The sequence below is a fragment of the Osmerus eperlanus genome, chromosome 17 (genome assembly GCF_963692335.1).
Source record: "Osmerus eperlanus chromosome 17, fOsmEpe2.1, whole genome shotgun sequence".
Taxonomy (NCBI): domain Eukaryota; kingdom Metazoa; phylum Chordata; class Actinopteri; order Osmeriformes; family Osmeridae; genus Osmerus; species Osmerus eperlanus.
This window is the reverse complement of record NC_085034.1, coordinates 5,497,921-5,523,631: the sequence shown is the minus strand read 5'-3', so window position 1 is coordinate 5,523,631 and position 25,711 is coordinate 5,497,921. Positions and strand designations below refer to the sequence as shown.

Sequence of the window (25,711 nt, the reverse complement as noted above, 5' to 3'; positions counted from 1 at the left end):
AAGGAACTTCCTAAGACAGTGTAAGCAGACACTAAATGACTGCACTCAGCTTTTGCTGTCGGATAACTCTGGACACGACGACCTTCAGTCCATGTTGACAAAGGTACAGTTTTTTCGAAATCATTATTTGTGACTTAATCGTAATCTTCACCGGCTAGCTAGGCTAACAGGGGTTTAACTTGGTCACTCGCTGTGCGGATAGCTTTTGTTTGTTTGTTTTTTAGCAATGGATTGCTACTGTGATACTTCTGCATTGCTAGCTAGCCAGTCACTGACTAGTCTAGACTGTTGGATAAAGACTAGCTATTTGCGTTTTGTTTTTATCCGTGAAAGCTGCCATGTTAAGGCTGGACAGTCCATATCCAACTATCTGTCCCCTAGTTATGTAGCTAGCTAAACGAGTTAGCCTCAAGCGTGGAAGCGTGGAGAAACACAAGGCAGCTGTAACCATCAATGCCACCATGAATGACTATCATCCACCTGAAATCACAAAAAACATAACATTGGACTTTGTCACTATAAGCATGTATATTTCAAGGTGCTACTACTGTATCAATAACCAAAGTAGCAGCAACATCATAAAACTATTCTTATCCACATATCCATGTCAGTTCTTGCTCTAATTGATAAACATGTGAGCTACCTGATAGCATTTGAGATGTTACAACCTACAGTTTAAATAACCAAGATATACCAAGAAAGTGAGTGAGCGAGCATCTACCTTCAGTCTGTAGTTTCCATCGATGTGTGTGTCCAATCAACGCGTTTAAATTACGAGTACATTTGACCCTGTCGGCGTTACATGGGGACGCAACTGCATCCAGTTCATAGTTCGCATTCTACAGCATCGTTGAGAGTTTTACCCTGAAGCGTGCACGCTTAATTTATGACGCTTAAGCGACAGGAAAGTATTGTCTTTACCTGTGCAATAATCCGCGGAAAAACTAATAATACAAGGGAACCTAAACGCTAGAGATGCGTATTTTACGGCCGATTGGATTGAGTTTTACTTTAAAAAATGACATTACAAAATTCCGAACAGAAAAATTCACGCCATGTAAAAGTTTAACTTCCCTTGGTACTCCTTGGAGCGATAGACGGAGAGTGTTGAGACTTTTAAACTTTCCTCGAGTACATTTTACGCGACAGTGTAGAGAGTACACCAAACTGAGCTACGAAGAGTCATTCAGAACTGCGAGGGACAACCCTGAAAAGTTTTGGAGTGAAGCAGCTCAGAAAATCTCCTGGTTTGAGCCATGGAGCCAGACACTGCAGATTGACGATGCCATATTCCCAAACTGGTATATATTTATTATGTAGACTGCGTCAAATCCAATTAAATTAACGCAAATTACCGACTGGTTCAATGTGTGAGCTTCTACAATGTTATTCACGGCATAGCCCTACTGTTATTGGCCTAATTTGGCAACTTCTGGATGACATCATAAGTTGAGTTGATAAATTGCAGCCTCTAGAGCGTTTACCATAAAGCAATAGCCTACATAGTATTCATTTAGCAGATACTTTTTCATCCAAAACGACGTAGCCTATACATATTGCATAGCCTGTAGGAAGTACAGCAGAAGATCAAGGATCAGAAGTTAACAATTCTACAATTGTTGCCATGGTAGAGTACTGTAGTAGAGTAACGTTCAATGTTTAATGGAGACGGCTATTTGATCTTGACCTCTATGCTGCCTTGAAACAAGGATTCTGAAGGACATGGCATGTGAGTGACTGTGCATGATGTCTCCTATTCTTGCGCGGGTGAACTTGGAAAAACCAGCCAGAGCCCAGACGCCATCTGCTCCTCTCAGCACCTCTGTAACTAGATGCAGCGCTCTTAATGAGTCGAGGTTTTTCACCTCCCCTAAGATCAGGGATTGTGCACAGATGCTGCACTTTGGAGGAAAAAGTACATTTCTCACACCTTTTCCTCTTTTCAGTCTTTGCAACATTGTTGTGCTTCAAAGTTTTTTGTGTGCATATTATTTAATATGATTGAATTGAATTGCCCAGTTACTAGTGTCTCCGAGAGGTCCAAAAATGTTCCTTGTATTCTTCATGTAAGGTACGTTGGAGGGAAACTAAACGTTTGCTACAATGCCGTGGATTGTCATGTGGAGAGTGGACGAGGAGACCAACCTGCCATCATTTACGAGAGCCCTGTCTCTGAAACCAAGCAGATCATCACCTACAAGGAACTGCTGCAACAGGTATGACTAATATAATACGCCAAGTAGAGCATTACATTCAATACATCAAATCAGTAAACCAAAAAATCTAACCTAAAATGTCATTAAAACAAACCATTGGTTTTCTATACATTGTGAATGCCACATACAATTCATTTTTCATCCAGTGTATTTGCCCTCTGCCCAGGTGTCTAGACTAGCAGGGGTGCTGGCGAAACAGGGGGTGAAGAAAGGAGACCTGGTGGTCATCTACATGCCCATGGTGCCCCAGGCTATGTTCACCATGCTGGCCTGTGCCAGGATAGGTGCCCCACACAGTCTCATATTCGGGGGCTTTGCCTCCAAGGAGCTCTCGGTCCGTATCGACCATGCCAAGGTATAAAAATGCCCAGAAGGCCTCACCACGGTTAGGGTTCATTAGTCATTTGAGTTCAAAGCACGATTCTCTCAGTCGCTGTGTGACTCACTAATGCAACTGCTAGCTAGTTTATTCCAAAGGATAATGCAAGGTCATTGTCCCTCGGTTTTCTCTTTAGTATTAAAAAGATGCTTGCTAACATTGAGCTACTGTACACTCTGCACTCCAATCCCGAGGAGTTTCCCAATGAGAACTACTCTAGTAGGGTCAACCCTACCCACTTTACTGCTGAATGAGATCATTGAAAGTTTATATCCACTGAACAGGCAGGGATGTTACATTAGATAATGGACCCTGTGAAGTCAAGTGAAGTATTTATATGGGGGATTTGGTCCAAAGCAGCAGGGATATTAGCCATTGTAACGGCTTTGACGGAGGATTTGATAAACCTAAAGCCTTGTAAGCCCTTGGCACATAGGTGCATCAGCGAACACAATCCACAGAGACAGAGGACCCTTACTTCAGCTTCTGTGTCGTAAACATATCAGACATTTATATGGATAACTGTATAAACTGAATGTTAAACAGTATGTTGTAGATTATATTACATTTTATGCGCAGAGGAAAGGTAACATGATTGGCACTGTCGGTTATATCCTGTACATGTTAAGTTAGATACATTTGATTTATTTGATTCATTTGAAGTGTTTTGTCTGTCAGCCCAAGATGATAGTGACGGCTTCGTTTGGGATTGAGCCAGGCAGGAGGGTGGAGTATATTCCTCTGGTGGAGAAAGCTCTGGAGTTCAGCTTTCATAAACCCTCCAAGGTCCTGATCTACAACAGACCCAACATGGTGAGAGGGCCTGGCACACATGCACACATACACACACACACACACACACAGGCATTTTAGGGATGGCAAAGATAGCTTTAGGCAATCAACATTGAAATTAGAACCTAAATGTTTGGGCCTGACAACACATCTGGAAACTGAACTCGATTCAGAAGCAACACATCACATGCTCTGCTAAACCATCCACATTATCTCCTTACGTAGTTATGCAATGCCAGTATAATGTTAATGGGTCATGATTCTAGTAGTGATGATGTAACAAAGCAACGTTTATGAAGGTGAAGGCAGTCTTGACAGGACCGGATTAAATAATCTATTGGAAGAAACAGAGGTTGGAGGGAAGCGAAGCACAGACTGAGCAAGGCCATGATGCTCATTGAATGCAAATGCAAATGTGCGTGTGTGTGTTTTGAGCTGTGAGACTCAATCACCCAGCGATGTAATGTTGTCCGGTCCCAGGGAGTCTGGTGTGAGGCCAGAGGGAAACCAGGTCCAACTGTGCAGAATAAGACAGACAATTCTCCTTTACAGCCAGCAGCCAATTAGACAGTAATGTGATGGAACTCCTGCAAGCCAAGATGAGTTTCGGTTCTGTTCATAAAAAAAAAAAAAAAAAAACTCTGAAATCAGCGCTTGGGGAAATCATTCCCAATATGTCTCCCAAATATTGCAATCACTCTTCTTCAAATTACATTTTAGGTTCTTAGTAAAAGTATCAATACTGCCTGTTTGAAGAACATAACCTAGTGCCTTTGGGGCTTGACACCTACCATCTCCTGTTATAGAACTGATTATATACACTGCAGGCGCTTTTGATCATATAACAGAAAATATTTTTCTTTTGTAGGGGGTTGGTCCTTTGTTGTCATGGAAACAAACAGTTTCATTGTAATGCCATTATGCACTGGGGAAAAATAACATTGTTACTCGTGAACTAGTCTTTGTCCTACTTCCTTGTTAAAGAAGATCAATGTGCATATGAATTTAGAAGTACAGCCCTTCTGACGAATCATCAATCAACCGTACAGGAAAATGATATCTCTCCATAGAGGAATTTCACTCGTCCAATAGGCTTGCTTAATTCAGAGCAGGAGCCCACAGTGGCACTGGCTATTAGAATGAAGTTTTAAGCTTCTTAAGATTTTAAGGGGCTTCTTGTCTTTGGCCTACGAGCCTTTGTGCAATTTCAGTCCCCAATTTTCTTTGTCGGTAAGTTTCAAGCAATTTGAAACATGCTCCACTGAAGCGGGATAATATCACCTATCATATCAGTACATGATTTTTACATTTTTTACATTTAGTCATTTAGCAGATGCTCTTATCCAGAGTGACTTACAGTAAGTACAGGGACATTCCCCCGAAGCAAGTAGGGTGAAGTGCCTTGCCCAAGGACACAATGTCATTTTGGCACGTCCGGGAATCGAACTGGCAACCTTCTGATTACTAGCCCGCTTCCCTAACCGCTCAGCCACCTGACTCCCTTTGAGTCATGATAAAAACATGGATGCGTGTCTCCCCTTTGGTTTCCACTACAGGGGAAGGTGTCCATGCACCCTGACCTGAGTCTGGACTGGGAGGAGGAGATGGCCAAGGCCCGTCCCCACGACTGTGTCCCCCTTCCTGCCAACCACCCTCTCTACATCCTCTACACCTCTGGGACCACTGGGGCTCCTAAGGTACCGTAGGGGACATACCTCTTACCAGAGCCAACGAGAGATTGTGTGTGTGTGTGTGTGTGGCTTTGTTGAACTACCCTTGCGGGGGTAGAAGATGGGAGAAGATGGTGAACCACGCTGGAAGTGAAGGATTTCAGCTAAGAGCATTGTAAATGGAAAGTGACATATCCAGACACTATTCTCTCTGTCTGTGAATCCATCCGGCTCCTGGATGCTGCCTGGCATTATTGACTCTTCTGTTCTAACCTGCTGTTTTCTCATTTGTTGAAATCCGAGAAATCTATGGAAACACACAACACTAGTTGGACCATGACAGGAATTTACCATGCCCACAAAATAATAATAATAATGGTAATACATTCATGTACCAGATGCCTTCATCCAAAGCAACGCAGGGGTGGGGGGAGGAGGAGGAGGAGCAGTGATTTTAATTTCTTGATTTGCAGTCAACATGCTCTAACACTGAGCTATACTCACTCCTAGGAATCAATGCCATGAATACTATGCCCACATGGAATACCATGCCCACTACCATTCCCAGTCACATGACACACTCCCATTGTGTTGCTCGACACTTTCCCAGTGTGCTGTATGACACATTCCTAGTGTGGCAGTGAGGATTATTTTTTTATTGGTGAGTAAATAGCCACAGTAGTTAAGTTTGTGGGAAACAATGGGAAAAAATAACCTGGGGACACTTGCCCAAGTGTCTTGGGTCCAAGGATGATTGCCACATAACACTGCACCTGTCACTTGTCTTGTTTCCTGCTTGTTGATTCTCAGGGCGTTGTCAGAGACACAGCCGGCTATGCTGTGATGTTAAAGTGGACCATGTCAAATATTTATGACCTGAGGCCTGGTGAGGTAAGCCAGAGAAACAGTCCTCTGTGTTCACCTGCCTTGTGTTGTAGTCAATACTCACCGCTGGACTTTTGAGTCACATAGATTAATGTTTCATTTAGTTTATCTTTCCTTCTGTTTATCTCTAATCTCTGTCAGGTGTGGTGGGCAGCGTCTGACCTGGGCTGGGTGGTTGGTCATTCCTACATTTGCTATGCCCCTCTTCTCCATGGCAACACAACGATTCTCTATGAGGTACGTAACCAACCAATTATGGGCCTGTTGGGTGGTAATGTCATTTGAACCTAGTAACAGACATGCAAGTGTTTCTCAATGACCAGTCTTATCTGTTCAGCCATCTGTAATATACAATATCTAGAATAGGTATCCTTAATTAAATTGCCTTTGGATGACTGTTTTTTGATTATGTGAATGCCCTTGGTCGTTATAGCCGGTTAATGTTGGCCTCATTAAACCAATATTCAGCTGTCTGGGAGAAATCATGTTTGTTGTGTGGTGGGTGGATGTTATATGCTTGTACAGTTGGTGGTGATTCTATCCTCAATACTAAATATGGATATTTATACAGTACAGCTTGTGACTGCTCACTGGTCTGTCTCTCATTAGCCAGTCTCTCTATCGCGCCGAGAAGAGAACAGGAGGTGGATGTTGAACGCACTCGTCCTCCATCAAAGCCTCCACCACTGCTCTTTGTTTGTGTAGCACAATGCTCACTGTTGTTTCAACAGCCTCATAACCTCCACGCTTACTCCGACACAATACCGTCTGTCTTTTCTCTGCGATCAATAAGCAGTACCAAATATTTACCCAGGGAGGAGATGACGAGCGGACCTCGGCTGGGACTGTTTACTCTGTTCACTTAATCTCACTCTCACGCTGTTGTCCCCAATCACGCAGCTGGGAGCCGTCTCACAGAACCTTTACCACTGTGATATTGGAGACGCTGTTTGAGCACGGTCCCTTCCTCCTGATATTGCCTTTTGTGAACACACTACCTTCTGGACAGTGTAATCCTGTTTCTAATCCATCAATCTCAGACCATCTGCTTGGAAGGCACACTTCTATTGCTGCTTCCACATTCCAGAAAAGACGTCATAAATATTCATGCGCTCAATGTGTACGGTGGCTGTGGACGGTAGTTAATCTGGTTTAGCATCAGCTATGCTGGATGGAACTGAAGAGTTGGCTTATGTTTCTTACTCTCTTACTTGAAATAAACACTGTCTGAATACACAGCTGCTGACTGCATGAACCCTACCAGGCCCTCGCATCTCACAAACGAGATCTGAACATGGTTGTTATGGTGATATAGTGTCCAGTGTGCGTTTACAGTAACTGTTGGACAGCACTGTTAAGTGTCCATGGTGTGTGTACAGTAGCTGATAAAAAAAGGACGATATAGAATCCAGCGTTGTGTGTGGCTGATGGAAAGGACTTTATCGTATCCATGGTTATGTGTAGCTGACGGAGAGAGCCATGTAGTATCCATGATTATGTGTAGCTGACGGAGAGAGCCATGTAGTATCCATGATTATGTGTAGCTGACGGAGAGAGCCATGTAGTATCCATGATTATGTGTAGCTGACGGAGAGAGCCATGTAGTATCCATGATTATGTGTAGCTGACGGAGAGAGCCATGTAGTATCCAGGGTTGTGTGGAGCTGAGAGAGAGTACTGGATCCTACCAAGGGTTGTGTGGAGCTGATGGCCAGGTTCTCTCTGCAGGGTAAGCCAGTGGGGACTCCAGACTCTGGGGCGTTCTTCCGCGTCCTCTCGGAGCACGGCACATCCTCCATGTTCACCGCGCCCACCGCCATCCGAGCCATCCGCCAGCAGGACCCGCAGGCTGCAGAAGGGGGCAGGTACCCCCTCACCAGGTGTGTGTCTCAGCACGATGGGCTGTTTCCATATTTATTCTCCATCCCTGGTGCTTCGCACCTCCAACTGGTGCCGGCAATACGGGAGTAGGGTTTTTAATCTCACGTCAAGGTGTTTCTTTAAGACTTTAAGAAGCATCAGGATTCATATACATATGTAGGTGCCAAGACCTTCTGTGTATTCTGTCTCCATTGTAGCGTACGCTAGGGTATGAGTATTAGAGCAAGACTAGAGCGGTAGATTATCACACAGTTGCTTAGTGAAGACCAGCTGAAAGAGGTGTGGAGATAGTAGTTTGAACAAAGCCAGTTCGAACCAAAGGTCGAGAGCGAATTATGCCACAGTTTGACCTTTTTGTAGCTGAAAGGTTAGCCATGTCTCTAATCCCACCTCAGGAGGTCAGTCCTACGGAGACGAGGGCTGTGCTCTCCCAAGGCTGGCCGCTCTCTCTCGTCAGTCTGCAGACATCACCATTACATTTCACTTCGTTCATTTAGCAGATGCTTTTCCCCAAAGGGACATGCATTTAGTGCATAGAAAGGACAGCATAAATCCCAGGACCAGAAGTGCAGAGTTCAAACAGTATTTCGGTGGTTAGTCAAGGAACAGAACAGGCGCCTGTCCCCGCCCTGCCTCATCCCTCCCTCGCCCTGCCTCATCCCTCCCTCGCCCTGCCTCATCCCTCCCTCGCCCTGCCTCATCCCTCCCTCGCCCTGCCTCATCCCTCCCTCGCCCTGCCTCATCCCTCCCTCGCCCGTCTTCAACCCTCCCTCGCCCGTCTTCAACCATCCTGATCTGTGTTTTCATCACAGGCTGATTGGGATTTAATCATGATGGATAACGCCGGAGGGGGCAGGTCAGGGCGCCTCACACCCATTAAATCACGCCGCTGCGGAAAGCAGCTCGACCATCCCCCTTCTGGGAAGCACTCGGGTCATATCCAACTGACAACAGAAGAGATTCGATTTCTTAAGAAATCCCCTTTTGGCAATGTTTGGACTGTTCGTTGTTCATTGTAAGGCAGACGCAGTGTTTTGTTCTTTTAATATGTCCAAAAAGTGGACTTTGAGGTTTAGTGGCGGCTATTCACACAGGATTGGAAAGCTCGCTTCTTTATAATCTGAACCTCCCCTTCAGGGACACTGTCATGAAGCAGGGGTGTTTGACCTCAGGTGTGTTTAGTGGAAGTGTTCTCTATGATGGCTGCATCTCCTTAGCATCAGACAATAGCATTTTTTTATCCCTCCATTCTTTCTTGTTAAATACCATGACATTCCCCCTCTGCTTTTGTGATGTGTACTGTACTGCAGTCTTCCGTTTAGTCATGTGTTTCTGAGCTATCAGTACCGTAACATGGATGTGTATCTCACCCTGAAAATGGCTGCCATTTCCTGGGGAAAGGTATTGTGTGTGTGTGTGTGTGTGTTTGTGTGACACTGGAACAAACACTGTGACAGTCAAGACAGATAGTTTCATTCTAGTATGGGGCAATGGAATATCCGGTTGACCTTTCCCACGGTGCGATGCAATCAATATTTATTATCGGAGACCACTATGACTACTGTCAAATGTGCAAATTTTCTACCAAACAAGTGGTATTACTAGCAATTTGGGGGCAGTTTTTTGACAAGACAGAATTTTTTTTTGAAGGTTAAGACAATAATTTAAAACCTTAGAGACAAATATGGCAATAAAAGTCTCCATCATTTTTCTTTTGATTCACATTTAGACGTCAAAACATCTTACAAATATATTTTTCTATCTTCTTCGGACAAGTATTATTGCACAAGGATAGATGGATAAATAGATATTTTGCTCAGATATCAAAAGCCAACAAGGTTCAGCTTTGAAGGCCAAGGGTAAGATACACATGAAATGTATATCATACTTGAATGAACTCCTACCTTTCTGTGGCACACAACCTAGTTCTTGGCTCACTTACTATGTGTTTCTAATTGCACAGGTTGCAGGAATGTGACCCTCTGCTGCATTGAGCTTTTATAAACCACTAGATTGCTGACAATCTAGTCTATTGAAGATTAGCTTTCTATACCGTCACAAAGTACAGTGTCGGTTTTGTATCGATATTCTTTCATCGACAGACGCACTTGACAATGTGCAGTTTTAATATAGAATGAGTGGATCAAAGTCTGTTGGTTCAAGGTTGTAACTCCTGACAGCTTTCACATCATGTCATTTCTTACCACATTGATTCCTAAGTACGTTTACCTCAATCAATCTTCTCTCTTGACAAAAACGACATAGTTCAATGAAACAGCTTGGAAAGGTGCAATTTATATCCAAAGGTGTGATAAAAATGCCAGACATCAATTCAATTCAGTCACAACATTGGGCCTTGAGGCCTGGCATGTTTCACAATCTCCAGTAGCACATACATGTAATGTTGCATTATATTGACAGTAGCCTGCGTGAGTTGCTAGGGTTGTCTGTAATAGCCCTTGGAGCACTACCAACAAGATTAAGCAATTTTAATCGTCAACCCGTGTGTCAGGAAAAAATAATGAGAACTGGCTACACAGCTCTCTGGTAGTAAGAGTGTCAGTGCTGGCTGTCAGGAATCCCCAGAGATGGTGGGGCCAAATGAAAGTGAGCACTCAGTGGCGTTTCATAGCTTGTAGCCCTGATGCCAAGCTCACAAGCAAGCTCTTAAATGGGTGACAACGTGCATGAATCCAGTCAATCGCGTTTTTGCTCTCGGGTGGGGGTTGGGGGGGAGCGGCCTCGCTCAAGCCTAGCAGGAAGCATATCGTCTCCCTCGCCACCTGATGTAGCACAGCTGTCTTCTTCCGTTTAAGGATTTCCTGGTTGTTTTACATCTGCAAATGATGCGGCTAAATTGACACTGTACATATTCACACACCCACACAGAAATGGGCGCACACACGCACACACACACCCCACAACACTGTACACACACACACACACACACACCAACACTGTACACACACACACACACACACACACTGCACACACAAAGCCCAGACCGTAGGAGGTGATTATTTCTGCTCCTGTTGATGATTAAATGCAAAGTTCTCAGGCTCGGGTACTGCCACAGTGTTGGGTCCTATTGTTGCCTGTAAAAGGCTGATCATCTGTGGAGATTTGCTGGGATGTACTGACCCACACCACATGATTTATACACACATCTCCAGCCAAGGCTGCTCTGTCCACCGATGCCTTGTGCTAGACTGATGCACAGTAGCAACCAGAGAACTCAAGGTGACTTGGTGAGATTGGAATTTGGGCCTTCGTGTAGAATACAGAGGAGCGAGGGTAGGTGTCGTGTCTTAGACCCCTGGCGTCTGTCATACTCAGCTGGGTGTTGTGTAGAGAACTGTTCCTCTTGTCTATTGTGTTTAAATCATATCAGGGCATTAGTGTGACCCACATAACCATAACTAACGGATTAGCACGCCTGCATTTCTTGTGTGTTTTATGCGTCCCATTGATAAGAATAGCCTTGGATATCGTTATTTGTGGGCCACCTGATCTAGAGGTTTTACTTTATCTGACAGTCTGAAGGTCACACAGTCAAGATTGGAAAAGTTTTCTCTTTATTTTACAAACCCATATATAACCCATATAAACAATGTTTTAACAGTCATGCAGCACCAGTGTCAATACTTTGGTTATTATTGGAATTCATCTTTTAGGTTACAGACCCTATGACTGGATTTAAATCCTTCATTTCACCTCACACCATTTTATACAGCAAAATAATAATATTTTACCTCAGAATACAATGCAGGAATATCCCCTGAAAGCCCCTCTGCATTTCCATATAGATAGCATATCTACTTGCAATATACGTTGGGCTTAGTAGAACCAGCACCACTAGGTGTTTAGGAACTGTTCATAAGAGTACAGGGTGACAGAAAGCTGCCTGTCTTGTCCCTGCTAGGCTGCGCAGTCTATTCCTGGCTGGAGAGCGCTGTGACGTGGAGACTCTGGAGTGGGCCAAGAGGAGCTTCGGAGTGCCTGTTCTGGACCACTGGTGGCAAACAGGTAAGACTCGTGTTATCCTGAAGGTCTCAGAAAATGCCACACGTTTCAAGTACTACCATGGTTAGTTATCCGAGTTAAGAATTCAGAAAATGGGAAAAGTTCAAAACCCTTTTGTAAAAACACGCAGTATCTTGCCGACGGACACCGACCACTTAGGCAGAGATAAAGACGTAACAGAATCTCATTACAAGAGCCCATTTTTCTTGGCACTTGCGTTCAGCATGGTAATGGTCTCAGACTGTCGGTGTGTGAGGAAACTGCTAACCTGGCGTCTTGGAGTCATCAGTTCCCTTGACAGCTGCTCAGCCTGGAGTTAAGCAACACCTCACTGGGTCATTCTTCTCTCATGTAGTCATAACTGAAACGTACTGAAATAGACTGGTTACCTGTCGTGATGAATCCTTCTTACATAAACTGCTGTACATCTGGGTGTTGCGCCTATCTGGCTAAGTGCTGTACTTACAGCTGACTAAAGAAGAGAAATGAGGCTGTAATGGTTTGGGGGCAGTGCAGGCTCAGTAACAGAGGTACTTTTAGTGCCCTGAGGCACCGATTCTATTCCCATAGCCACCCTATTAACATGATCAAAATCTCAATCTAGCATAATGATAATCTCTCTGCACGGAGCAGGGGCGATCCAGTGATTTCACAGCGATTGGGTGTGTGACGTCTTGTTGCATTGTCAGGCACATTGAAACCGATGAGGACAGAGTAAGAGGAGAGGTTAGGGAACTACCTCACAGTTGACCTGCCATGAATCTTCACTGTTGACGTTTTGCGGATGATGGGACGTGTAATGATGGGGGGTGGGGGGGGGGGGGGGTCGAGTCTGAGGGACCTAATGACTCGGGAATGGCTGAGACACTATTAGATGCTGGATGAGAGGGTTGTGTCTGTGTTCCAGGCAGTGAGCCACCTCCTCCCAGCTAGGTAACCTCTCCTCGGCCTCTCAGACAAACTATGATAAATGCAGCAGTGGAGGCCGGCATAAAGTGGTGGGCTCGTGTTTTCCACCATCGCGATCCCCACGGACAAGGAATCAATCGGGGACACGTCTGTGTTTAAATATAGAATCGATAACCCCGTCGAGAAGACATCGACCTTGAGAACGAATGGCCCTGTTGTGGAGGGATCTAGAAAACGCCTGCTTCCAGTTCAGCTGCTCAGCCCAGACGAGTCCGTGCTGGTGAAGCATTCATCCGACTATATGCCTGCTGTAGAACAGGTTCAGATCACAGTATTGAAGCTGGATCGTTTCCCACCCTCTTCGGTTGATGTAATGTGTTGTAATATGGCATATTGCATAGGCCTGTGTGCCTCTTAATTACATTTTGAACTGATACGGACCAAGTCCATTTTAGAAACTGTTAAGTCAGTCAGGCTGATTCACTCAGTTGCACTGGGCCTTCAGTCATATAGGGAAATTAATCAAAATTCCTCAAGTGAAGTAGATGGCCCTCAAACGGAATCACTAATCATTCCCAGCGCTATCCAAAGCCTAAAGGACTATTCTCTTCATACTTACTCTGGTCATACTGGATCTCCTCTAAACCGGTTCTGATCCGACTGCAGTTTTAGCAGGCCTGCACACACTGACATTGTTATGTAAGCTGTTATGACTCTCTACAGCTCAGAAGTAAATGCACAGTCAAGAGGAGAGAGAGAGAGAGGGAGAGAGAGAGAGGGAGGGGGAGGGAGGGGAGGGGAGGGTGAGTGATTGTCACTCCATCGTGTGGCCCAGACACATACAGTTTTCCACCCACCCACACACAGCACAGGATCAAACTCTCCTGCTGGCCTGTAGCTTGAACGGGCTCTGCTTCTGTGGTCCTCAGCCAAGGCACTGCACAAGCTGTGGCATCCCACTGCCACTCAGACAGCTGAGACGCGTGCAATTTAGAAGCCTGGAAAATTGAGAAGAGCTCTCACGTGCGTTTAATGAACCATAGAAAACACTTTCAAACTGACAAAAAACAATCTCGGGATGAGCCTAGCTGCACCAGGGTTGGCTGCTCACGCCGGTACGCGAGGCGCACGACTCGATACTTTCCTTCATGTGATAAGCCAACGGTGTTTGTATCGCACTCTGCCTCGAGGCCCTCCCCTCCTTTTCAGCCCCGTCGGCTCCGTTTTTATGGAGAGGGGTGTTGATTAAGGAACACGTCGCAGCCGTCGGGCCGTGTTCGCCGAGTGGGGGGAGTAAGGAAGGGGTTGGAGTGGCCATCCACCAGCTGGCCCTGAGGCAGCTTGGGCCTCGGGCCCTGGTGCTGGGAGGGCTAGGAAGCCCCTGAACCCCTGGCCATGCCACATCACACACTCACACAGATACACTTACGCAGGCACGCTCAGGCCCTTATAGCTACAGAAACACACACACACACACACAAGCAGCCCAGAGGAAATGTGAACGCTATTGTCTCTACCTCTCTGTGCTTCCGGGCATATTACACAAAGGAAGGGATGGCGTTTATTAAAGATTTATCAGCTGTGGATGTTCAAGAAAACCCTAGGTGCTCTTTTTTGGGTAGCTTGTCTACTGTGCACTGTTTATTGAAATTATATCTCTTTCCTCATTCTCCACACGCGTGTGTGTGGAGGAGAGGGAGATAAAGGGAAAGAGACCAAAACAAGTCTTTTGAGAGTGATAGGCAGAATGTATTGACTCAGACAGACACAATATGTTGAAGCAGCATAATGAATGAGTGCATAAAAGGCTTACGGCTCCATCTCAACTGTTTCTGTGTGAGAGAAGAGGACTGGAGGCCTGGTCTTATCTTCTAGGCTTGCAGTCTGGCTCAGTCCCAAGCCTTCTTGGACAGCGTGTCTACCAGGGAAATTCCAGCCAATAGGAATCAAGCCCAAACTCGAGCCTAGCCGTGCTGTACTTGTTCGTTGTGCTGCTTTCTCTCAAGTGTCTGAAGTCTGGCGACTATTTCCATTTACTAGGTGTAGACACGTCTTATGGATGTAAGAAACTCGACAGAAATGTCTTGCAGTCTATAAAAGTCCCTGGCCTTGTGTTAATCATACTAGTCTGAAGGTTTTACTCAGTGATCTAACTGCAGATATGTCACACTTTTATGGAGTCTAAATAGACAACTGCTTTTCCATATTCCCTTGTGAATTGAACGGAAGCAGAACAATCTTAAACACAGTGTGGGATTACTGATGAATGTAGATATTCAGTTCCATAGAGGACAGATTGCAGAAAACTCATTTTTCTTCAGTGATGTGAAGCATTAGAATGACTTTGTTCATAGCTGATGGTGCTTCGGTTCTTGTGTGTGGCTTGTTCATTTCGAGGCTACAGACACACATCTGAACCATGAGGGCATGTTTCTAAAGCAAACACCTTTGAAATGCTTCTCTTCGGACGTTTGGTGAATAAACCATCACATAAAGCTGCAGTACGCACGCACGCACACACACACACACACACACGGACACACACACGGACAGACTTTCTACATAAAAGGATATCAGATTTACCCTTCAGATGCAATCTGCAATTGTCCAGGGCTTTATTGAGCCTCGTGCTTGGGCCAGTCAGCTAGCCTGTTTTCACACTGTAGAATGGATACTTTCCAAATCCATTCAGCCATCCCGGGCGATTCAAGTCTTTCCACCACACACCATGTAAACCCTTTACTTTGATATGTAATATTCAGCAAAGCAAAGCAGAAATCGATAGAGAGAAATCGCTGCTTGCACCTCAAGGGATGGAGGGGATTGAGGGATGGTCAGATAGAGAAGAATTGAGGGGTAAAGAGAGCGAGTCCTTGAGTAGAGGTCAGTTGATCTGAACGAGACGGCTGCAGAGGTGCCCACGTCTCTCCCAGCTCCGTGGGGCTGTGTGGGGCTGTGTGGGGCTGTGTGGGGCTGTGTGGGGCTGTGTGGGGCTCCGTGGGGCTGTGTGGGGCTCCGTGGGGCTGTGTGGGGCTGTGTGGGGCTGTGTGGGGCTGTGTGGGGCTGTGTGGGGCTGTGTGGGGCTGTGTGGGGCTGTGTGGGGCTGTGTGGGGCTGTGTGGGGCTGTGTGGGGCTGTGTGGGGCCCTGGGCCTAGCCTAGAGTAGATGTGAGCAGAGAAGGAGCCACTGTTGTGCGGTAAAGTGACATCACACACAGAGCCAGGAGCTGTGTGTCTCCCCCTGAGCTCTGCTCTCATCTCCACCACAGGCCCTGGCTCTGCTCACCGGAGGAGATGAACACACAAGCATAGGCTTCATGCCGATGGAAACCGAACACCTGAGGCCCGGTCAAGTGGACAGACGGTAGCTGCGGTCGTTCCACTGCATGACATGCAAAAACACCAACAGTACATTGTACTGTTGGTGTTTTTTAATGACTTCGCAGCACTGCCAGTTGAGTTTCTGTTCAATCAAAGGACAGATTTATCCAAACACAGACAAAGGACTGAATACTAGGAGAAGAAAGAGACTGGTTTAGGAGAGGGACAACAAAGGCTTGTTTGTCACAGTTTCTCAGCTGATGTTGTGATTTAAGAGGACCTTCTCCTGTAGATCTTACTGTAGAAACAATGTTTCACTAAATCTCATTTAGCAGACGTTCAATCTTGTCCTTGATCACATATTCATATGAAATCACACATGTCCATCTAATTATTTAAAACGATGTAAACGGCTCATTAGCAGGATTTTGACTGATTGAAAGAATTAAGCTTGGAATATTATTTGTGTTTTTCCGCATATCTTTCTTCCAAATGACATGTCACATTGGCGGCATGGTGGTGTGGTTAGTTTCCTTGGTGTGAAGTCGAGGTGATTTGGGCTCCGTCGCGTCCTCCAGGCATGCAGCAGCGTCGCATGCTGTCAGCTGATCTGCTGATTCATTCTGGGTTCCAGTCATCATCCCTCTCTGTGTGGCCAGGCGGCTCTGTCCTCCTCACTCCCTTGCCTGGCTCTCATTTTTCTCCATCCTTGTCTCTCTCCCAGAGTTTCCACCACATTTCCAACACAATCACATATTGACACACACCCCAAGATAATCAATCCAACTGGATATCCAGTACACCCCCCCCCCCGCCCCCTTTCACCTCAACCCCCATATTGCTTGTTCAAGAGAGAGAGAAAAACAGAGAAAATGGCTGCTACTTTGAAGCCTGATAATAATCTGCGCTATTTTAAGACCCCGGTGCCATCCAGGGCGGAGGGGGTGGGGGGAGGAGGAGGAAGGAGGGATGAAAGCTGCTGATGTCATCTCCGTTGCCGGGCAACCGTTGTGTTTCCACTCGGCAGGGTTTGGGCTGGCTCACCCGTAGTGAGAGGCGAATGAGGCTGATGAGAGGCGAAATTACAGACTGATGCAGGAGGGGTGAGGGAGGGGGCGGGGGCGGGTTGGTCTGTGTGTTAAGTCCGGGGACATGGTGAATTCACCTAGCTCCCACAGGTGCCCGGTGACATGGTGAATTCACCTAGCTCTTCATTGGAATTGTTGTTGCTCGGGCAACTTTTATGTCTTGAAGTGAATAGCCTCAGTGAGTGGTTGTAATCAAATAGGATTGCAATGTCTGTATGATCTTGGGATTTTTGAGGGTTTGCTAGTATTGACTGTTTATCCAGCAGGGAAAACTCAAGCCCTGTAAGTCAGGGTTGCCCTTTGAACAAAAAAACAACTGAACAGCCCCCCGCCCCTCTCCCTCCCTCCGGCATCACTACATAGTCACAATGTGTCATGGTCAGAGAGGTTGAGACCCCCCTCCCTGCTCCAAGGTCAACACACGCCAAGGTCCACCGCTCTGTCCTCGACATCCATATTCACAACCGAAGCGTCTCCCTCTCCCGATCGCTCCTGAACCTCCCATGCCGGAGGAGCAGAGGAGCGTGGGTACGCGCCGGCGTCGCATAGCGACCTGCCACTCACCCGCCATGTGGCCACGCCTCGTTTTCGACTTCCTCATGAAGAAGTGGCGGCGACATCACAGGTGTGTGTCACAGGTGCCCGTTCATTCCGGGCTTGGCTCTCCCCTGGGTGTGTGTGGGAGCGTGTGTGTGTGTGTACAGGCGTGTTTGCGTGTGTGTGTGTGTGTGTGTGTGTGTGTGAGAGAGACGTTGACGGAGACACTGGAGAGTGAGTCTCACAGCTCACTGAGTCTGTTATCCTGCCAGAGCAATTGTCATCCCGCTGTTTTAGGTGGAGAAGTGTGTCTGTGTGTCTGCATCAATTTCCTAACTCATTGATGCAGTAATACATAGTTGTGCTCAGAATAGACTTGACAGCAAATTACCCGACTCATTACCCGTGCGTGTGTCATTGTGGTGGTTATGGCCGTACGGTGTGTAAATATCCCCCACGGACAGATGAAGCAGAGTGAGGTTGCCGTGGCGCTGGCCACCAGAGACTTCGACAGAGCAGAGAAAACACAGGTTGTGTTTGCAGACAACCTGCAGTGCCGGTCACGCGTCCTGACGACAACCTGGTGTGAAAAGGGCACACTAACACCTCTCCGTTCCTCCCCCTCTCCTCCCCCTCTCCTGTCCCTCCTCTCTCTCTTCATCACTCTCTCTTCAGCTGCCTTTTTCTGCCAGAGTACAAACAGCTCTTAGCTGGAGGGGAAGATTGATATGTTTATGTGCTGACCACCGCCTGACCAGAGAGACAGAGAGAGACAGATGATGGTAAAGGACAGAGGATGAAAGAGAGAGAAGCTTGAGTCAGAGGGAGAGAGACCACACCTATGATGGTGTCACCCTAGACCTCACCCATAGCTAAAATCAATGTATTCATCCCCATTGTTATTTTCTTGTGGCATTCTCATTCCCTCCCCTCTGGGCTGACTCTTCTATCCACTTTGCCCTCTTTTGCGACACAATTTTGGCCATCTTTGGGAACAGAACAAAGCCAACCCACTCCCCCTCCCCTACCGACCTCCGCCCCCCGCTGTGACGGGGGAATATTTATTTGCCGGTAGCTGCTTCGGAAAAGCGCAGCCAGCGGTAGTGTATTGATATGTCTTGTCACTGCTCACAATGTGCTCCTCCTTTCCCTGCGGGGTTGGACCGGTAATCATGGTTTGGTTTGCGTTCCGGATCCCTTGTCTTCTCTGCTACCTGTTAGTCTCCAGCTCACTGATAGGACCCCAGAGCTTTGTTAACCACACAAGCTTGTCCACCCAACCTCACGGCTCTCTCTTACCTTGTAGTTCTCTTTAAATAAATAAACAAACAGTACAAGTAGTGTGTGTGTGTGTGTGTGTGTATATATCTGTGTCTGTCTATCTCCCTCCCTCTCTGTCGGTGTAGCTGTATGAGGAGGAGTTTTTTTCCTCTGTCTGTAGAGAGAACATCCAAGAGGACTCGAGACAGCAGCAACATCGACGATATGTATTTTAGCTGCAACACGGCAACATTCAATGAGCCTACATAAGCAGCGCATTACGAAGAAGACACATTTTCATCCAGAGACAGTCCTCGCTGTGATATCTCAAAGCCATCAGCCCTGTCATTTTCTTGCCAGATCATATACGTTCTCTTTCATCAGTAGGTGGATTGCCTGCTGTCAGCACTGACGACTACTAACAGAGCGCCATGAATGCCGGACCTTCTCAGATCAGGTGGCTAGCTGTGTCTTCTCTCATGCTGACAGTTATATCACTGTTATAGTGACAGTGCATGTGCCGATAGCTGATCAAGCCATGGCCAACAGGACACTCACACCTTGAACCCAGTTCTATACGATCCTTTCCCTGCCCGCCATCTTCACACTTGAATTGTGATTCAAGGTCAGGGCACAACTAACGAGGAAGTGGAAGGATGGTGTGAGAGTGCTGAGAGGAGTCTTAGTGCCGGGCTGGGGTCTTTTCCCCTGACACCAGGTGAACTGAACGCCCTCAGGAAGTGTTTGATGTGCGCCTTGCACATCCCATTGGTGGAGAGCTGATTGTGGGAGGGTATTGGGTTTTAACCCTGCAGGGAGGGATGAACCTGCTGGTGATGAACGAGCACCGAGATGTGTGGAACACCGTCTTTTAAGAGGGCACAGTGATGGGAGCGATGGAAGAAAGGCCTTCCATTACTCTGCGCTCAGAGCTCTGTTACATTCATCTCTTGACAACACACACACACACATACCCTACCCTAAATCACTCACCCAAACACCTCTGTGGTAGCTTTTTGATGCTCATTCTGTGGGGAGCAAGGGCTCTTGCTGTGTGGACCAAGGTTGTGTGTGTGTGTGTGTGTGTGTGTGGGGGTAAGGGGGTTTGAGAAAGGAGTGAGCAGAAAGAACGGAGGGATGAAAGTAGCAAGTCGTCATGGAGCTGAAGCCCTGTTGCCATGTGGAGCAGATCAGGATCAGGGCTGGGAAAAGCCAGGGAAGAGTGAGCGACCCAGCTCTGAGGATCCTGGAGGGGATGAACAGGATCTGGGTGTGGGCCAGGCACACTGAGCACTGACAGAACCGACAGATGTGTGAAGGGGAGTGGTGGGGAGGGCTGGCTTGGTGAGTCAGACAAGCCCATAGGAGCTGTCACAGTTCTGCTAATGTAGGTTAGTATAGCACCTCCCTCCACCACTGGCCAATCACAAGCCCTTTCATTTGCAGCCATGGATTGGATTGTTTTCTGGACTCTGGTCGACACATGAACCAATTACTTCGCCGACAGTAGGTGTACTTGTTCGGTTTGCTTTGTTTTATGGTTAAGAACTAGAATGTGTGTGTGTGTGTGTGTGCATTCGTTTTTTTTCTCTTTTTGCACATAGTGCTGAACACAACCGTGCATTAAATGAACCAAATTCCCATCCGATATAACCTAGGGTGACCAGACGTCCTCTTTTACCCGGACATGTCCTCTTTTCGAGACCTAAAAAATGCGTCCGGCAGGGATTCCAAAATTGTCCGGGATTTTGCCTTGTCGGATATTTGTGTTTCTCTGGGTCTTTCACGAACTATTACGCCTTTACAAGTTTTGGAAAGGGTATCTCCCTTACGTTCCATCTTCTTGCGTGAGCTCTGACTGTAGACAGAACTGTCATTTTGATCAGATAGTGCGGCATACAATACACAACCAGCACAAACCCCCCCCCCCCCCCCCCTCGACGCAGTGTCCTCTTTTTCACAAACTCAAATTTCCCCTGTATTTCCCTTCCTCTTTCACTTCCTCACTGCCAGAGAGTGGATCGGCCATCACCTCGTCTTGCATCGGGCTGGGAAACTCTCTTTCTCCCCCTGCTGGCCAGGCAGGCAAGCCAGTTCCAGGATACAATGGTGAGAGCCAACTAGCCGTCACACTAAAACAGCCAAACTCACTCTTAAATACAGTCTTCTCTCTCTCTGTCCCCACACATTCAAATAGGTATACACTTGGTCAAATTGTGTCGATAGTAATTAATAACAATATTGTTAAATGGATGCACTCCAGAGAGCACAGAATCCTAGCATATTAGCAGGACAATATGCATTCCACACGATGTGTTTATGCAGTGATAGTCTTCTAGAGTGCCCCATATTGTTTTGCCCCTGTGCCTGAAATCCAGCATAGCTCTCATAAATATCATCAGTATGCGTTTTTTTCTCTGCCCAGTCACGGTGATTGATGATGACATGCAGGAGGTAAAGCCAAGGACCCTGGGAAACATCGTGGTGAGGTAAGCCATGCGGTCACGGTCGCACCTCAGCAAGCAGCCCACTCATTCTCCCAGACTGCCTCTGTAACCGGCAATAGCAAAGCTCTCTGTCTGCTTCATGGATGCGCACACACACACACACACACACACACACACACACACTCATGCGTACTCACTCACGCACACTCACAAAACACACAGACACACAGTTGGATGGACATCCTCACACGGACAGACTCACAGCTAAGCACATTGACAGTTCTCTACACACACACAGACACAGACATTCGTCTTTGTACTTGATAAAGAATCCCAGGTAAAGGCTGTAAACCCCCCCCCCCCCCTCTCTCCCCCCAGTCCTCCCGGCATTGTTTTATCTCTCTCGTGTTGTTACCTGTCTTCCATCCTCTCCTCCCTCCCTCCTCTTCTCCCTTCATTACTTCCCTTCACTGCTGGGCTCCCGTTTACAACCTCCTGGCTGCACTCAAAATGACCTGAGTAGTTAGAGAGCTTCTCAATGGAGATTGTGATGTTTCACCCTGAAGCCGGCCACTTCCTCTGGTCAGAAACTCAACCTTTTCTACTGAGTTTTTAATAGGCAATCCATCAAACCGAGGAGGATTATGGCAGATCCATAACACCAGGTTCTATTTTCCAGAACGTTCCTATTCCCTATTCCCCAACGCCATTAGCGTCTGATGAAATTCAGTTTGTTTAGGTTCTTTTTTTCAGGGGGATTCAAAAGGAAACACGAAAACATCTCTAAGCTGTGACAGCCTCAATATGTTGAAAGCCAGCGGTTGCTAATGCACATTAATGAGTGTTGCCTCTTTCATTCTCTCCAGGCATAATCATTGTTGGAGGTGCTCTATCTTGGGCTGCTGTCAGTAAAAACACTGACAACCGAAGCATGGGAATTAGCATCAGGTTTTACATAACACATTTCATGGAGTTTGACTGTCTAGAAACGGTCTATCTGGAGGCAAAGAAGAATGAAATGGCAATTAAGAAGCCTATAATCTAAAGCATCTTGAAATACTTTGATCAAAGTGTTCCTAGAATGGTGCCTGCTTGAGTCCACGTAGTCAGCTTGGGATATCGTGACCCTTGAAGATCATTCGGGTTCAAAAGGGTGATCCTTGTGACCCTCCCTAAACAAAGCATCAGTGGTCCTGTCACCCTATATCCCTGTGTGTTAGTGTGTGCGCGCGCCTGTGTGTGTGTGTGTGTGTGTCTGAGGGTCAGGTCAGGCCCAGCAGACATTGGCACCATGTCTAGACCCACTAAGGTGTACCAAGGTAACAGTATCCCTGTTCAGACAGCTCTGTTAACCTTCAGCAGATATCTGCTTCTATCATCTTCACCCCCCCCCCCCCTCCCACTAGGAAAACAACATGCAGCTCTCTTGTTCACCAACCTGCCTGTGTGCTTCTCCCCTCGCCAGACTGCCTCTACCACCGGGGGCAGCGTTGTCTCTGTGGCAGAACAGCCAGCTGTTCAGGGAGCTGTACTTCTCCAAGTTCCCCGTAGGTCATCCTTCTGTCTACGCTCACTTCTCATCTCTGTCATGTACTTGTCATTGTCATGAATGTCCATTTGACCAAGACCTGCACGTCTTGGTGATGAATGTCACAAAACGTAGAGCGTATTCAACTCAACCCTCGCCTGATGTTGAACGATACGTACAGCCGGTTGCCCAAACCATAAATATAACCGTGAGATTCTGATTCACCATTGACATTGTCTTTGTTCTGTAAACCAGCTCATGACTGGGCTGTGGTGTGAGGTGTCCCTCTAGTGGCGGTAACGGGTCAACACCCTGATCTCTGATGTAATTTCATGTTGGTCTCATTCCCCTCTGCTCCTCCAGGGTTACTATGACACCATGGATGCAGGCTTTGTAGACGAGGAGGGGTTCCTTTACATCATGTCGCGCTCTGATGATGTCATCAATGTGGCGGGTCACAGGCTGTCAGCAGGGGCGTTGGAGGAGGTACGAGATCCAGATCTCGGGTTGCCAGATCTCTGCATCTCTCACAGATTGCCTGCTCATTTAAAAGAGTGCAGACTTTCATTTTTATTGTTGAAACGTCCCGTGTGTATATGTATGTGTGTGTGTGTGTGTGTGCACTCTTTAGTCTGTGCTTCAGCATCCAGGGGTGGTGGACTGTGCTGTGGTGGGTCTTGAGGACTCTCTGAAGGGCCACGTCCCCCTGGCTCTCTGTGTGCTGAGGAAGGGTAAGACACACACACTCTCTCGTCTCAGAGTCAGCCTGCAGAACTCTACACCACTTTAATACTAAAGTGACTCCACATATCAAACAAGTGACGTGTGTCCACATCTGCGTGTGCCTCAGATCTCCAGAGGAACCCGGAGGTGATAGTGAAGGAGATTGTGAGTCTGGTGAGGGAGACTGTGGGGCCTGTGGCTGCCTTCAGGAAGGTTCTGTTTGTCAACAGACTCCCCAAGACCCGCTCTGGCAAGATCCCTCGCTCCTCTCTGGCTAATCTGGTCAACAACAAGCCTTACAAGGTACCATACCTCACACCAAATGTGTGGCCAATAAAGCCCTATCTGGGGATTCCATACCATATTTTCTCATGCCAAATTGCTGATACTTGAATGTATCTCAATCTAGAATGTAAATATTATATTTCTATGTATCTCGCTTTTTTGAAGTGTTTAAAGTGGAGTTTAAAAAGAGCTTCTATACACTTCTTTGCAAGGGGAATGAACTTAAAATGTTATTTAGGAACTTTAGACACTGTATATTATAGATTTTGAGAAATATGTACAGTTGCTGCATTGTGGAGGCTGGGTAGAACAGTACTTATTTTGCTTCTAGTGTGGATGTCGTCAGGTCCAGGGTCTTAGGAAGTCAGAGGCTTAGGTCAGGTTGAAATGCAGTGTGTGTGTTTGTACCTTGGATCAAACAAACCTTTAGACATTTGTAAGACCCTCAGGTGTTTAAACACATGTTGATTCACGGTTGTGTAGTACAATACCAGAGCCAAGGGCAGTGATTTAGTCTGGTACAGATGCCAATTCAATCAGGTGTTTGATCAGTTACTCACAGATATAAATTGGAACTTAGTTTGACAAAGATTAAATTATGGGTAAATTCATTCCGAACAGAATCCAATTATATCTGATTCTGAGGAAGGCTGAGGACTACTGAGAGGTGGAAGGGGGTTTTGATGGATGACTCTCTGTCTCCCCAGATCACTCCCACCATCGAGGACCCAGAGGTGTTCAAGGATGTAGAGAGGGAGGTGGAGGAGGCCCTGAGGCCAGCTGGGCAGTGAGGGAGGACAGGGCCTGGCTATCACCTGGGCCCCCCAGAGCTCTGGAGGTATACTGCACTGTGAGGTGGTAATGGAGGGATGGGCCGTTAGCTAGCTCTGTAGAAGCCTGGTAACGAACATGCATTTGAATCAGGTGTGTCAAGAAACATCTAAAACATGCAGGACCACTGGGATAGACTAACAACGTGAAATAGAATGCCAGAATGTCCAAGTGAGTCTAGTTAAATGTGAAAATGGCAGTTAACTGATATTAGAGATTATTTTAAGACATTGTACTGTATGTAGAGGGTTCTGTTAAAGGCAGGTTCAGTACATTTTGCGAATCTAGCAATTTTAGGTTTGAGTTTAGAAGGATTCAAACCAAAATATCCCACCCCCTCCTTTCAAATCCACTACTGCCGTGAGGTAGGTAGACAGACAAGTAAAACCGTCCAATCCTTGCATTTGGTCCGAATGCCGTCCAAACGAAATGATTAGTCATGTTTATTACAGTCCTGTGACTCCCACAGATATCTGATGTATTTACTGTCAAACCTTTAGATGTATTGGTTGCTATAAGGTTGGGACGTTTATTTCAGAAAATATGACAGTGTATCAACATTACCGATCCTGCCTTTAACTTCATTATCATCCCAGTAGACACCATACTGTACTATATAGCTTCCAAATGGTGTTTTGGCACATAACAATTTAGCATGATTGCTTTATAAGAGCATGTTTTAACTATTGTCACTGACAGTATTTTTTATTGACAATGAAAAGTTGTTTGATCACCACTTAGTTTTGACCAAAGTACAAGAAGTAATAAATAAAAAAAATGGACACGAAAATGATTCTTTGTTCGTGCAAATCAGGTATGTAAAAAAACGAACCAAAATAAAAACCTTGATTGACTATTGTCAGATATAACTCAACGACAGGTAGTAGGGCTGTACAATAGTTACCCTGGCAACTCCCGACCAAAAAAATCATTAAGT

The 25,711-nt window shown here is 46.4% G+C and overlaps 1 protein-coding gene across 1 annotated transcript; it reads left to right on the top strand.

The window, feature by feature from the left end:
* Positions 1 to 829: 829 nt before the first annotated feature.
* Positions 830 to 25,686, top strand: acss3 (acyl-CoA synthetase short chain family member 3). Its single transcript, XM_062483255.1, has 16 exons — positions 830 to 1,301; positions 2,072 to 2,216; positions 2,383 to 2,571; positions 3,274 to 3,408; positions 4,944 to 5,084; positions 5,868 to 5,948; positions 6,084 to 6,179; positions 7,671 to 7,822; positions 11,746 to 11,849; positions 20,974 to 21,069; positions 21,386 to 21,449; positions 22,873 to 22,954; positions 23,299 to 23,421; positions 23,567 to 23,666; positions 23,786 to 23,961; positions 24,651 to 25,686. The coding sequence occupies exons 1-16, from the start codon at positions 976 to 978 to the stop codon at positions 24,732 to 24,734; spliced, it is 2,094 nt and encodes a 697-aa protein (XP_062339239.1). The 5' UTR covers positions 830 to 975; the 3' UTR covers positions 24,735 to 25,686.
* The last annotated feature ends 25 nt before the right edge of the window (positions 25,687 to 25,711 follow it).

Bases quoted from the DNA above. Each gene is read 5' to 3' on its own strand.
- acss3 (XM_062483255.1), top strand. From the start codon at position 976: ATGCGTATTTTACGGCCGATTGGATTGAGTTTTACTTTAAAAAATGAC. The intron at 22,955-23,298 runs GTAGGTCATCCT...CTGCTCCTCCAG, and splicing joins TGTACTTCTCCAAGTTCCCC to GGTTACTATGACACCATGGA. The intron at 23,667-23,785 runs GTAAGACACACA...CGTGTGCCTCAG, and splicing joins TCTCTGTGTGCTGAGGAAGG to ATCTCCAGAGGAACCCGGAG.